The sequence below is a fragment of the Crassostrea angulata genome, chromosome 7 (assembly GCF_025612915.1).
Source record: "Crassostrea angulata isolate pt1a10 chromosome 7, ASM2561291v2, whole genome shotgun sequence".
In the NCBI taxonomy this organism is placed as follows: Eukaryota; Metazoa; Mollusca; class Bivalvia; order Ostreida; family Ostreidae; genus Magallana; species Magallana angulata.
Window position 1 is genome coordinate 20,250,009 of NC_069117.1, and position 15,865 is coordinate 20,265,873.

Consider the following 15,865-nt stretch of genomic DNA (forward strand, 5'->3'; position numbering starts at 1 on the left):
TCGCCGTCTATTTCTCTTTTATTATCTTTGAGAAATCTGTTAATGACACAGCTGATGTTTAAGAGAAAACTTTTGTGATATAACTGTTTCTTGCTATTATTTTCAGCTTTATATTTAGGTCTGACAGCAATATGAAAATGTGACAATCTCTCAGCAAGTATGTTTGTGTCAACAGATTTGACTTCTGCGAATACAAAGGCATTGATATACTATGTGAAGTCTGTGTATTCTTTTCCGAGAAGCTGGAATATAGGCTCCGAGTTAGACTTTTATTAATTTGTTACGCATCGTCCACCAGTCGAAGACCGTTTCCCATAAGCTTTATTTCTGGTCGTTTCTTTTATGACCTTGACCATTACTTATCACTCCACTAATCAATTTAGCACTTTTACAATGATTGGCCGAGCTAGGTTTGCCAACTTTTCAGAGAATTTGGTGTGTAGTGATGACCAAATCCATCTTTTCCGTGTTTCCGTTAGTTTTCAAACTCTGATTTCAACCCATCTTCCTTTTTTGTATTCTGATCAACTTTTCTTTTAAGATAGTAACGACGAGTGATTTCACTTAACGGTTTCCTAACCCTATTTTTAAGTTTTGTTAGATCTCTCGATATCTGCGTAATTATTTACTTACTTCTGTCAAGCAAATGTCGTCTGAGGTTTCTGGCGACGATTGTTTTACGTTTTTCACTTTTTTCCACGTTTGGGGACACTTGGAGTACCAATTTGTCGAGCTTCTGTTTTAAATCTCTTTCTGGGTAATGTTTACCTTATTGATAATTCACAAGTTTTAACATAGTCACGAGCGCTAGCTTATATTATGTGTACCGCGGAGTATTCCTATCGTACAAAATGCTCTAAAATAAAACACAAATCACGACACAACCCCTGTAGATCACCTCTCTCTCTCTCTCTCTCTCTCTCTCTCTCTCAAAATCAATATTTATGAGTGATACATAGACCAGAGCACTATTCGAACACGGGTTCTATACATATCTTACCTGACCGAAGTCCCTTGTACAAGATTTTTTTTGTTTTCCTCTCATGGCCTCACAATTTTCTTACCATGGCAGGTCAGCTCTATTGCTCTAGATACACTCTGAGTTCCCAGTCATTTCCTCTGCCCGGCAATGATGTACGTCTTGCCGCTGTATTTTCATCCTGTCTCACAAACTGTATCTGCATTTGCATCAAGTTACATATAACAGAAAATGGAAGAATAATCGTGTAAAAACTTAATAAAAGGTTTCATCGAAATTCATTAGTTTGCATAATGTGCAAATTAACCCATTTGAATCACGAAGATTATTTCTTTACAGAATAAAACAATGAATTTGGGTTTTCGACAGGTTATATCCTTGGACCTAATTTGTCATGAAATACAGCATGAAGAGAGATGTATCCAAAAGAATAGATGTTCATATTTGCAGATAGTTTTGATATGGATATATTTTGCCAGTTATGCCGAACATCAAGAACCCATAAAATGCAGCATTATATTATTCACATAATTTATATTTATATACCAGTAATAGTCCTAATGGACTATAACTGGGTCAAACCTTCCCTCCGAAGCAGAAGGGGGTATGCTGTTTTACCAATGTGTCTGTCTATCTGTCCGTTACAAAATTTTCTGTCGCATTTTTCTCAACATTTATTTATCGCAGGTGCTTGGAATTTTAACACACTCTTTATTTAAGCATGGCATTTATGGGATCCAATTTTGTACCAATCGGACGTTAACTTCCTGTTAAATGACGACTCTGCATATTTTTATCTTCAATTTTCAAACTTATTTTCTTCAAAGAATTCTCAGCAATTTTTCATTGCAGATGCTTGAAATTTTAAAACACTCTTTGTTAAAGCATTTCATATAGTAGGATTTATTTTTGTAATTATATATGGAACGGTAACTTAATGGTAAATTAAGACTTAATTTATTTTTAGCCTGAATTTTCAAACAAACTTTCGTCAAAGATTTCTCGGCAATTATCAATTACAAGTGTTTTTAGCTCACTCTTGTTTAGGCATTGTATTTTGGCTTTTCGTACCTATTTAATTTCCACTTCCTGTTATATGTTGACTTACCTTTTTTGTATATTCACATCAAAGCGGGGATATTACAAGTGAGCATTGGCTCACAGATATTTTGTTAAACATCTAACAAGCAACCACTCGATTAGATTTCAGACTTAAATGTAGACTTTGCATTAATTATACTTTTGCATGATTTTGTAAATATCGCCAACAAACGGTAGTTTACAGTTCCAAATATTACATAGTGTGTGACCGGTCAGCAGAGGATGCTTACTCCTCTTAGGCAAATGGTCCTACCTTACTTTTTAAGAGATCCGTGTTGCTGCTTTGAATTTGTATTTCGTTTTATGGATTTTTGAGATGGTTGACAGTTTGTTATTGTGAACAATGAAATACTACGGAAGCTCATTGAGGCCAGCTTAGCGAAAAAAAAAGAATTTCTTTTGCGTTTAATCGCAATGTTCTTTGCGTTTAATCGCAATCTTTTACGTTAAATCGCATTAAGTTTTGCGTTTAAACGTAAAAGATTGCAATTAAACGCAAGACCATACAAAGCCACTGGGCCTGATGAAATTCCAGCCTATATACTGAAAGAAGCAGCTGAACACATACAACCATATCTGACCATAATTTACCAGAAATCTTTGGACACTGGAATTATTCCTGACGACTGGCGAGCTGCCAACATTGTCCCAGTCTTCAAAAAGGGAGAAAAACACAAAGCTTCTAATTATCGGCCAGTCTCATTGACTTCAATCTGCTGCAAACTATTGGAACATATTGTTCACAGCACCATCATGGATCACTTTGACCGCCACCAGATCCTTTGTGACCATCAACATGGTTTCAGATCCAAAAGATCTTGTGAAACACAACTCCTGATAACACTAGACAAAATTGGCAAGAATTTAGACCAAGGAGAACAGACAGACATCATCCTGCTTGATTTCTCCAAAGCCTTTGACAAAGTGCCCCACAAGAGACTCCTCCAAAAAATGGACTATTACGGAATACGTGGAGTAACACTCAAATGGATACAAGACTTCCTAAGCAAGAGAACACAATCCGTATTGCTTGAAGGGCATAAGTCTGGCCCCCTAGACGTCATCTCAGGGGTGCCTCAGGGAACAGTCATCGGACCCCTATTATTTCTGGCTTCATTAATGACCTGCCACAATCAACATCTTCTGAGGCAAGGTTATTTGCAGACGATTGCCTAGTTTATAGGAAAATAAAGAATGTGAAGGATAGCGAGACACTGCAAGACGACCTTAAAAAACTCCAAGAGTGGGAATCACGATGGCAGATGAATTTCCATCCTGAGAAGTGCATCGTGATACGGATTACCAACAAAAGAAATCCACTGATAAGGAACTACCAACTACATGGTCACACACTAGATGCAGTCGAGCATGGGAAATACCTGGGAGTCACCATAAACCATGACCTACAGTGGAAGACACATATCAACCAGACAGTAGGCGAAGCATCAAGGACACTAGGATTTCTGAGAAGGAACCTAGGACGGTGTAAACCAGAAGTCAAAGCCAACGCCTATATCACCATGGTCAGACCAACCCTGGAATACGCCTCCACTGTATGGGACCCTTATCAAGATAACCTTGAAAAAGACCTCGAACAAGTACAGAGAAGGGCAGCTAGGTTCGTGTACAATGAATACCAAGACGTATCCCCAGGCTGTGTCAGCTCCTTAATGGATAGACTAAAATGGGAGCCTCTTAAAGATCGCCGCTGCAAAGACCGACTCACCATGGCATACAAGATCCGCAATAGATTGGTGGATATTGACCCCTCTAATTATTACAAACCTGGAGATTCAAAGACCAGAGGAGGCCACCGCATACACCAACAGCGCACTTTAAAAGATCAATACAGGTACTCCTTCTTCCCAAGATCAACCAGGGAATGGAACTTGACTTGACTTATCCCTGTTCGCTCCTTGGGGAGCATAGGGCCGCAACCACTCCTCGCCAGCGGACTCTGTTTTGGGCTACTTTCTTTAACTGGGCCCAGGTGAAGCCTGCCTCTTTTGCCTCTGACTCTACTGATCTTCTCCAGGTTTGCCTAGGTCTCCCCACCTTTCTCTTTCCCTGTGGGTTCCAATCCAGTGCCTGTCTTGTGATGTTTTCTGGGGATTTACGTAGAGTGTGGCCTATCCATCCCCATTTTCTCCTCTTTATTTCAATGTTGATGGGATCTTGTTTGGTCTTTTCCCATAGGCTTGTGTTTGATATGGTGTCTGGCCATCTGATGTTAAGAATATGGCGGAGACATTTGTTGACAAAAGACTGGAGTTTGTTGTTTATCGTTTTTGTTACCTTCCAGGTCTCCGAGCCATACAACAGGACTGATTTTACGTTTGTATTAAAGATTCTTGTTTTGGTGTTGATTGAGTGTGCTTTTGAATTCCAAATTTGACGTAGGGTGTTGAATGCATGTCTTGCCTTGTTGGTACGACTTTTAACGTCGTTGTCAGCGCCCCCGTCCTTACTGACAATGCTCCCAAGATAGCAGATGTAAAGATTCCCATGACAGTTCACATTATGAAACAAGAAGAATGGGAAGCAATGGCAAAAACCCTTGTCTTGTGCTTGAGGCATGAAAAATTCCTTCCAGTACAAATTTCCCGATACTTTCTCGAAAAGTGTATTTTTGATACGACCCCGTCGAATGAAGAGCTTCTCGAGTCATTTTTGGGATTTATACCCGATATGGATAGAGATCTGATAAGATGCTCTCGACAATTTTGATAGTGTAGATGAAAATGAACTCTTCGATGCTTTTTCGAATTTTAATCTTAGAGTGTATACCTGCTTTTTCGAATTTTAATCTTAGAGTGTATACCTCCAAAGACAACTTTAGAAAGCTTATGGTTGAGTTGGCACACCATGAACTTATCCGAAAGCCGTCTTTTGTCACCCTCTGCTGGTTTCCTATTTTAAGTTGTCATTTGAAGCGTCTTATAGATAAATAGGAAGACACGTATGAACAAAGCATAGTCACCACCACCAGAAAAGTTCTGAATTTGCTCGTTTTCCAGAGGAAGAAGGCAACAGCTGTAGCTCTCAAACGATATGTGAAGACGTGTACGACTGAAAAATTGTTCATGCTTTTGCGTTTTGGCACTGGATCGGATATCATCTCAATTCCTAACGAAATCGTATAGTTAATTCATAGCTCTATAGAAACAGCCAGACTGAAATATACACGCCCCATTTATCGATTGTCGAAATCTATAGCGACTGAAACTGACGAGAAATTGACAGGACTGAAATTGACACGTCCTGGATTCGGTTGCACGAACGTTAGTTAAATTAACGGCTAGTAAGTGCCGTAACTTGCCGTTAAATATTTAAAGGCTAGTTAGGTAACTGTCAGTAAAATTTTGTTGTTCGAAAACAAATTAAAAATAAAATAGGTTACTCAGATTTAATAGTTGTTTATTAGTTAACTCTGTGTTAAAATCGTCTGCACGCGCGTGTTACCTTACCTACGGTAATAAAAATGGCTGTCGCAGTCAAACAAGAACGAAGTAGTAACTGGTCCTTGGCCGAAATCAATATTCTAACCGATTTCGTTGAAAAAATGAGGAAATACTCAAAGCAGAGTAAATTAATTACCAATGCAAAAATGAACAGCAGATGGGCAGAGGTTACTGATATAGTGAATGCGGTGGGCGTTCAACGCAGATCGGTAGAGCAGGTTAAGTTCAAGTGGGGGAACCTGCAGCAGGGAGCGAAAAACACCTTCACCTAGGCCCGTAAACATGCGAGAAAAACGGGCGGAGGTCCTCCGCTAAAACCCCCAACTGCCGCTGAGGAGAAGATTATTGTCCTAATGAAGGATAGACCTAATTTCAGCGGAATTACTGGGGGGTTCGAGACATCAATGCCAGCCACATCAGGTACAGTATATTTAATTTTGAAATTTAAAATGGACAGAAAACTTGTTCTTAGTTCAGAATCAACTTGAAATAATAAAATTCTATATGTACTCAAATTCATATAGTGTAGTAATTAAAAATTTCCCGATTAATTAACGCTTGGTTGATTGTTTACATTGTCCGCTGGCAATGCGAACAGATTGATGACGTCATATTATAAACACTCTACAGAGATTCAGGCAGAATTGTTTAAGATCCAATGATGTGATTTTCTCCGTCCTTACATACTGTTTTATCACTTGCAATGCAATGATTCATCACTTACAAATCAAATGTCTGCAGAATGGCAGAGGCACCAAATATTTTGCAGACTTTTGCAGGCTTCATCTTGATTTCGCTTTGCAAGACGCGGAACCTTCTTTTCCACCAACCAAAGACTCTCTATACGGTGTTGCGTGTACGGCAATGAGCCGTATTAAATGCTTCCTCTGACCGGTTTGCAGGATGTAGATACGGTGTGATGAAAAACCTAGAACAAGCATAGCCACTGTCACCAATGAGGTAGACATCTTCGACAACACGGTGGTTTTCTTCCAAGAAGGTGCACACCTCAGATGTCCGAAATACGTGACTATCGTGGGTACTGCCCGGCCACTGAGCATCAATGTTAATGAATTTCCCTGTTGAAGGTGTTATGAAAAATTATAAAAGGTTTTCTATCTGGGTTTAATATACTCTATAATTAAGCAATTTGTAATGAGATAATATATGTTGACTATATTATAGTAAGTACCTTCATGGTCACAAATGGCCTGTACATTGATGGAATGAAACCTGTTCACAAAGAAAGCCTCATATTCCAAATGTGCTTGTATTCGGACATGAGTTCCATCTATACAGCCAATTACTCCAGGAAATCCACCCCGTGAAAAGAAATTTTGCTTGGATTTCAAAATTTCCTCATGATTAGGACATTTTATAAATCTATCTTTCTTTGCAATGAGTGCATTTGTAACATCGTCGATAGCCCTGCTGACTGTACTATTATCAAACCCCATGGTATCTCCGATAACTTCCAAAAAGCTTCCAGAGGCATAAAAACGTAGAGCCAGCAGAAACTGCAAGGTTTGATATAATTTTATGTAACATGTATTTTTTCACGTGTTTTTGAATAGGCTCAGAGGGGGCACATGGTACTATCATCGATGTTAGCAATCCTTGTATTTATAAAGTACTGACGTCATAATCAAAGTATAAAAAATGACGTCATTTTACAGCGTTCATATTTGCTAACGTTTTTATTTTTTCTTTCTAGATGTTTGCATTGATAAAATGTATAATTTAAGATCGACAATTTTCATTTCATAAACAATTTAATTAACAGTTTACCAAGGATAAAAAGAGATATGTATTTCTCGGCCCGATGCGTCAAATTTATAGGTATGTAATAAACAAAACATAAAACCTCACTTTGCATGTAACTTAGCATTTTAATAATTGGTCCAGTATGTGTTTATATATATACATATATGTATTCTGATAACAAGTACCTGCATTTCCACCGATATGGACTGACTTCGTTTTGTTGATCATAACGCACAATGTCCGAAATATACGTAATCGAATCTCGTCGAAATCGGTATCGGATCTGCGTGTCGCTTCAAGCCCGTCATTTCTATTCTCTCTCTGTAGTTTCTTTTTTTCTTCTTCACTAACGTTCGTGCAACCGGATCCTGTTTATCAACTGGTGGAAGCCTACAGCGTCCTATAAAAAAATAATGGACTGCACGAAATAATCATGATTATTGTCAGACTCAAAATCTCACAGGAGACGAATTGGCTGTTTCTTTTAGCTAATTACTTATGTAAGTTAACAGTAATTTAGTGAATTTTACTTACTTTTTCATAATCAATTTATTAACTAGATAAAAGAAAGATGTTATTTAAACAATAAAATGCTTTCTCTGATGACCCATTCCGGTAGAGAAGCTAGCGATCATTGCAGAAAAAAATACATAGCCCGCTAACGCGGGTTATGTATTTTTCTGCAATGTCGCTACTTCTATATCCCAAATGAATCGCCAAGCATTTCATTTTTTTTATTATTTACATCTAGCGAGTATGATTCTTTCCATTTCATACGGAAACTTAGAGTTAATTCATAGCTCTATAGAAACAGCCAGACTGACATCTACACGTCCCGATTATTGATTGCAAAATCTTCAGCGACCTAAGAAAAAACACACACTGCACGAAGTAATCATGACGATGTCAGACTCAAATTTTAATAGGAGACTATTTGGCTGTTTCTTTTAGCTAACGTACTGATGAAAATTAACAGTAATTTAGTGAATTTTACTTACATTTTACAATCAATTTATTAATTTGTTATTAAAAATAAAGATATGAATATAAACAATAAAATATTTTCTTTGATGATTCCTGCGAATTATAAAGGTAGCAATCATTGCTAAAAAAAATATGTATTTTTTTCGGCAATGCACTGACACCTTTATATCTTGCATGAATTACTAAAGAAAGCATTTCATTGTTTATAAAGGTCTTTTTTCTCAATCTGATTACTTATTATCTTTTTACATATTAACCAACCTCAAACATTTATGTACAATGTCAGTAAATACCTTTATATTAGAGATAAAAGACGGTATTTTCAAAGCGTACGATATGGTGAACGGCAGTATATTGGAAACTGATATATGTATGCAAGTGACATATAAGGGAAAATTCAATAACAAGACATACTGTATTTAAAACTTGCAATATTTCTTTTAAAATGGCACAATTTAATCTTTTGATCTTTGGCATTCACATAATCTCTGTCAATGATTATTATTTCGATATAATGAACTGCAGAATCGAAAGGAGAGGAAGCAAACAGTTTCTTTTCATAATGTTGACCATTAAGCAAATTGAAAAGTATATATATATACACGTCTACAAAATATGTACTTGCTCGTTTACAATAAGATGTAGGGTGACATACAGATCATATGCTTCCACAGACTCGGGCCTTCTCTTCCATCAAGAGATTGATAAGCGCATGCTCAAAATCTTTGCGCTTTAACGCAATAGCTATTGCGTTTATTCGCAATCTTTTGCTTTTAAACACAAAACTTATTGCGATTTAACGCAAAAGATTTCGACTAAAGGCAATAGTTATTGCGTTTAAACGCAAAAGAAATTATTTTTTCTGCTAAGCTGGCCTCAATGAGCTTTCGTAAAATACAACACAAGTACATGATTAATGAAGAAATCAATAACTAGTATCATATCAATTAAAGACATGTTAGACGATGTATACATAAAAGGGTTTATAAGAGTAAGATATCGAAAAATATACACCTTTCAGTCAATTAAAAAAAATTCAATCTCTGACTGTACCTCAGATGTTATCAAGGCTGTGCAAAACTATCACTCTCTTAAAACAGTCGTTGCAAAATAAGAAAAGTTTTCGTTTTAATTAGCACAACGTCCAAAACCGTTATTTACAGAATAATTACAAAATGTCTTAAAGATTAAATTTCACACCATAACAAAAGCTCTGGCAGTTGGAATGAAAATCAATGATTGATAATATTGCACAAATCTCCATTAGTATGTAAGTAAAATGACAATACTAGTATTGAATACAATACTACTGAAGTTCCCTTCGCATTTCTGTTCCTGACTTAAGTGTTTGAAACATATGCATGCATGGGGCTGTATCTATAGAAGTGATAAAACTTTTCTAGAGACTGAAAGAATGGAAGGAGTTACGTATCTTTGAAAGTGTATGTAGCTGCTTTTCATATCAGTATTCATATGTATGTTTTCATTCAATATCGAATAGAAAAAGAAAAGAAAAAGAAACGTTCTTTATTTGTTTTTGGTTCTTCGACAATGAAAATATATGCTACAATGTATAAAGGCATTTGTAATCTTTATACTGCCCCACTTCACAGGGTAAAACTAACGATGTTCATATGAAAGACAATAAAAAAAAAATGAAAGTCACTTCATAAGAAACATTGAATAGACACCGTTTGCGAAAAATATGGACAATTTTGTGCTCTGAGGGATTATTTATTTTCTAAATGAAAGCTTTTCTTATTGTATGAGTTCTTTTTATTTTATTTATCCAATTATTTGCTGTATATAGACTTTTCATATCAGTATTACAATGATGGAAACAAACATGCAGTCATAACTTCCAGCGCTTCAACTCATAAATACAGGTTTAACAAAACCCCTGTTTTCATCTAAAATTAGAAATCGACGACCCACTTTTGTACCCACCGAACACATGTCTATCCTGAAAAAACACTCTAAATCTTTCTTTACATTTTTAAAAATTTTCATTCCCAAAGATTCGGGAAGTGGAAAAAATTATACGACATGTAGACATTAATTCCTGGCAAGTTGACAGATATATTGTTAACAACTTTACTTTAAGCATTTATTCGGAAAGAGTATAAAAACCGTAAGATGCAAGTATATACAAATGATTTAGGAGACATTTGGATGAGGCAGCATCACTTAATGTCATGAATCTTCAAGATGTCGAGAAAGCTGGAGTTTAATACTCCACAGAAACTCAACTCAACGACAAGCTGTTCAAACTACTAGTAACTATACCTGCAGCTGACAGTGCATTATCTACCAAAAAAAACCCCCAAATTTTCCAATGAAAACCACATTGACAAAAAGACCACTTATTCGGCATATTCACATTTCAGAGTAATTAACATTAATTTCAGGGGGGGGGGGGGGGGGTTGTTAGGTTTTCGTAAAAAGATTTAGAATTTGTACATTGATGGATAAAAAATATATAAAAATATATACGCTATTGTCACAGTGCCTTTGTTAACACTGAAGAGACATGAACAATTTTCAAAAGGTAAAAAATCTAAGACGTAAATAATTTGTGAATTAGGTTGATAAAATTAAAGATAAGAAAACTGCATATTTCAGTGTATAATTGTTTTTTCTTTTAAAACAATCTTGCATGTGCATACTTCTACCATTACAGTAAAGTGGTATGTAAAATGTGGCGAAAATAGGAGATAACATTGCATCACTTCAAATGCTGCAGTGATGACTACCCTAAATTTCGTGTATGAACACAAATACACACAGCTAGGTTATTTCCCTACAGCAAAATTACTCTTGTTTGCAAAATTAAAAAGAAAAATTGCATATTACGATGAGTTAAATTTTAAAAAAAAACGGCAATTAGAAAGTATAGTCCACAGTAATGTTTAAATTCTTCATACAGGAAATCAAAAGGAATTTAATACGATAAACTTATGTATCACAACTACACAACGCTATGTACCAAAAAAAAATACATTAATAACAAACCTTGATACATTGTGATTAAATGCAATATTCAGACACCAATGTAATGGAAGTCCATTTCTGCTAGTTAAACAACATGATTAGATATAAGGTTAAAGAACAAAGGCGGATAATACCAGTATTATTCCCGCATTCAAAATGTAAGATCAGTAATTTTTTTTACACAAGTTTTTTTTCTACACAAAACAGCATGATTCCGTGCGATCCCGTCGTAGAAATGCAAAAAGGAAATGTTAAGCTAAATAAGATTTGCGAGTGCAAAAATTAAAGGATAAACATCTGGTATGGTTCGAACACCCTTTCATCTTAGATATAGTGTGAACAGTTTTCCAAGACTTAAAACGCCGAGTTCAGAAAGACATCAACAAATATTGGAATAACTTTCATAATTATCGATGAAATTATGAAATTAAACGTTTTTGTGGGAAAATACCGGTACTAATTTGACGCATAATGAGAAGAAACCTCTTTTAAAAACCAATAATACAAATGTTTGAAAAAATGTTCTCCAAGGAAAAATATCTTTAAGATAGAATCAAGACCCATTTAAACCTTTTCCAATTTTGTTAAATAAATTATTAATATGTACGCCCCTTGTGTAGAAAATGCTGTGTTGCATCTGTCAGTATGACAAAAATTGAGGGATATGATTGATATTTACCAGGACATTCATTTATACATAGTGTATATTAGCCAAAAAGGGACATTTACATTGCGTCCTCATTACTTCGTAGTGGATATCAAACGCCATATACGTCCCTGTCCTTTTTAATTCACAGATTAAGAAACAGAAAAAAAAATTGAAATTCTAATCAGTCAAAAGAGATTCTACGTTTGATATTTTCATGTAAAGGATGACCACTTAACGCCGTATTTTGGGTCCTTTTTTGGTAAATATTGTTAAGCTTATTCCTCGCTCAATTTTACTTCAAGCAATTGTTATATAGTTTGGTCTGTTTCCAATAGATTTATTGTCATATTGCTTTTAAACTGCGTTACAACACAATAATTCGTTGTTTTCTTACCCTAACTGCTCTGCAAATATCTTAAATTTAGACTTGTCTGCCCTTGATTAAAGATACGATTCATAAATTTGTATTGAGAGTCAATCTTAAATTGTAAAAAGTGGTCGAAAATTAGAAAAGCAGTTATATACATGTAAATGAACATCTCTCTCTCTCTCTCTCTCTCTCTCTCTCCATGTTGCCATTTTGAAAGGTTTCAAAACAAAATATATAACATATAATATCGGCCAATACAAGTAGCTCTTGATGGTCGTAAGCTCATCTCAAGAATTTACGTGTTCGAAAAGAATTAACAAGTAGATTAACCAGTAACATATAGAACCAATAATCTCTTAAAGGTATCCCAAAGAAATGAAGAAACCATCACTTGATTAAAATGAATTGAAATATGAATGGACAAATAATATGCTTAGGAAAATGCGTGTTACATAACACATCACGTGACGGGAGTGTTGTATTCACAAAGTGACCTGGGGCTAGAATTCTCGTGGTGAATTATAATATTCAACAAGTCATAGTATACCGTTTACAACAAAAAACGCAAGCGCAGGAAGAAAAAGTTCTATGAGCGCATGTTTGTCTGTTGATATTCTTTTAACATAAGCTTATAAATATAGATATACAACTACTATTAAAATGAGAAGAATAGACACACATGTGCTTACTTTGTATTAAATCTGTAAAAAGTAGGCGTCCTCATTATACTATGGAGATTCAAGAAATTATAATGACCCGTACCTATGAAAACGACTTCGTTCTTTGTAAATATGAATACCTATTAGTTTTATTGCATAAAGTTGCAGTTAAGATATTGGCAACTTCTACAATTAAAAGAAATATGCCAATTTAAATGTCCTTAAGTGCAGTCATCCTTTCTAAATGGACACGTAACATTCATACAAAGCATGTTGCTCTAAGATAGAAATTTTCTTCAAAGATATTCGTACTTTGCATGCCCTAACTAGCGAACGGTCATACATGCCACACACAATTTGAGAACAGCGATTTCTTATAGCGTTTATGTTCGTTGGTGTAAGATTTGACGAATGTTTCCTGTTAAACTAATTCCTGGGATTCAGGTAATGATCGAATTTGTAATTATTTAGGTCAGTGGCTTATTTTCTATTGAAACAATTCCAAACTTTATACATGAATCAATGTCATATATTTGTTATGTATAACATACAAAGAATTTCACAGACTTTGCAACCAATTAATCACTTTGATCTTTGACTACTGCTTTGAAATGTTACTGGAGGGGTAAGCAATGTTACCCTTGCATTGATTATATGTTTTTATTAATTGTAGAGTTCTTGCAGAACGTTATATAATAAGTAACAAAACACAAATTGGGATGGTTTCAGCATCATTAGATTTATAGATGCTAACTAAAAAATTTGCTTTAGATCTCATTTATCTTTTAATTTTTGCCAAAGATTCATTTAACCAACTTATGACTTTTACATTATCTATTTAGTAAGAGACTTTTGTGGATGATTTGAAATGCGGAAAAATGAAAAAAGGAAAAGAAATTCAGATAGATAGCTAAAGGTTCAGTTCCGTGTCAAGAATAGATATTTCATATAACAAAGCACACGTTCAGCACGGAATTCCACCATTACCATTCAGACCTTGCTTCACTAGTTTTGACCCAGATATTCCGAAATCAATCAATAGTATTCTGTTTGTCAAATGTATTTTGCGTCGGTAGTAGATTGGGCAAAATTTGCAATCACTGTAATGAAATTCTCTCAGTCTAGTTCTGTTGACTGCTTCCTAATAACTGCTAGAATGTTTTTTTTTATATAGTATTAATTTCATACGCAAAAATCGAAGCGATGCAATCTTGAAAGAAGCGAGACCGATCAAGATTGATAAATCCATGGTGCGTAACACAACCATTGCAATCTGCTCCCATATACTTTTTCAAGGATCTTTATACATAAATGACCAATCAACTATGATTAACATAACTTGCAATTGGTGCAAAATTACTATTAACGACCATACTGAATTCAGATAACCTTTATCAGAATCAAATTACATCATTTTCAGACGCAATATTTGCTTCAATCGACTACAATTTAAAAATATTTTTGATAAAGAATACCTTACGCTTGTCCTTGGTACACAATAGAATATCTTTTTACATCATCTTATTGATACAAAATCATTCGTCAATTATGTTTTCCCAATCTCAATGTACCTATGCTATCGAAAGTGTCTGCAACAGACTGACTAAGTAGAACCATTTTTACAAGACCTTGGACTCTCGGTTGGACGTAGCTATCTATTTCTTGCGTCAAAACAAGTTGAAAATGACGCGGTTTCAAGTGAAATATGCACAGATTGCGTAGTCTTAGCCCAAAAGCCAGACAAATCTTGTTGATTTCAAAGAGCAATGGCTGAGTGGCTGACAATGAAATAGATAGGCTTACGTCACATTGCTGTATGACACATCTACCCAAAGTCCAAGCTCTTGTTAAAATGGTTCTATCTCGGTCCCTGTGGTACTACAAAGTGGCTACTATTCTGTAACGGAATAATAGCGTAAAGGCCATAAAGGCCATCTTGCATACGGCATTCAAGTGAGATTTTATTGTTTTTATCGATGTCTTTTGGTGCCGGGAATTTTTACGTCCCGTGACATCATTCAGGACCTAATTGCAGCGTGTTCATTTGGCTCGGCTTCAATTCCGGTCATAAAAATTGCATCGAACTAAATTATCCCCTTAATATCTTCTACGCCGTTTAATAGTGCGATTGAGTAAAGTAGATACCAGTATGACTATATGCAATTGAGTAGGTCGTGTTATAAGCAATAAACAAGCTATATAACACATTTGATTATGTTGCATGTAAAATAAATGTTGTAGTTAAACGTTATATTCGACACTGCTACTTCTCCAATTTTATTTTATTGAAGCAGACGTTCCCAACAACAGAGCGAGTACAGCACGTGTCATTTCGTAGTAAACAAGTTTTTTCTGTTTCACTTTTTACATCATAAAAAATGTAATCATGTTTTATGACTCAGAGTGCGGGAAATTGATAAGCGATGCATCGTCATGAGTTTTAATTCTCATCAACTATTTTATGGTCTATAACCGGCTGCTGCGTCATAGAAATAATCAAACGATTCTTTTTATAAAGTTCTAAGTTTCCATAAATACGATGAACTCTAAATGATTACAAATTGCTTCCAGAGAAAAGCTGCTCGTAGTCAATAAAAAGTTGATCAGCGTTCGTGTCTCGGACGTCTCCTAGATCAACCAAGAATTTGGTTATCATTTGGCTGTATATTTGTGCTAAATTTAATCTGTATTGAATAACATTTCAAGATGTTAGTTGTATAAGAAGTATAGTCTAACTGTTCATCGGACAAGGGTAAATGCTTTTGGTTTGAAACAGACACGAACTATGTTGCTATATTTCTTGTGAAGAAAATAGAGAGTACAATTGGATATTTTAATGTAAAAATAGACTTGTTAAAAAAATGGAAGTTATTTAAACCAAAACAGAGAAGGGTCACCAAAAACCGA

General features: G+C 35.2%; 1 protein-coding gene and 1 pseudogene across 1 annotated transcript; one reads left to right on the plus strand and one right to left on the minus strand.

Moving 5' to 3' along the window:
- Positions 1-2,833: 2,833 nt before the first annotated feature.
- Positions 2,834-3,256, plus strand: LOC128157091 (uncharacterized). Its single transcript, XM_052819457.1, has one exon. The coding sequence runs from the start codon at positions 2,834-2,836 to the stop codon at positions 3,254-3,256; it is 423 nt and encodes a 140-aa protein (XP_052675417.1).
- A 3,005-nt stretch (positions 3,257-6,261) lies between these two features.
- On the minus strand, positions 6,262-7,073 carry LOC128157105 (putative nuclease HARBI1; annotated as a pseudogene).
- Between the last annotated feature and the right edge of the window lie 8,792 nt (positions 7,074-15,865).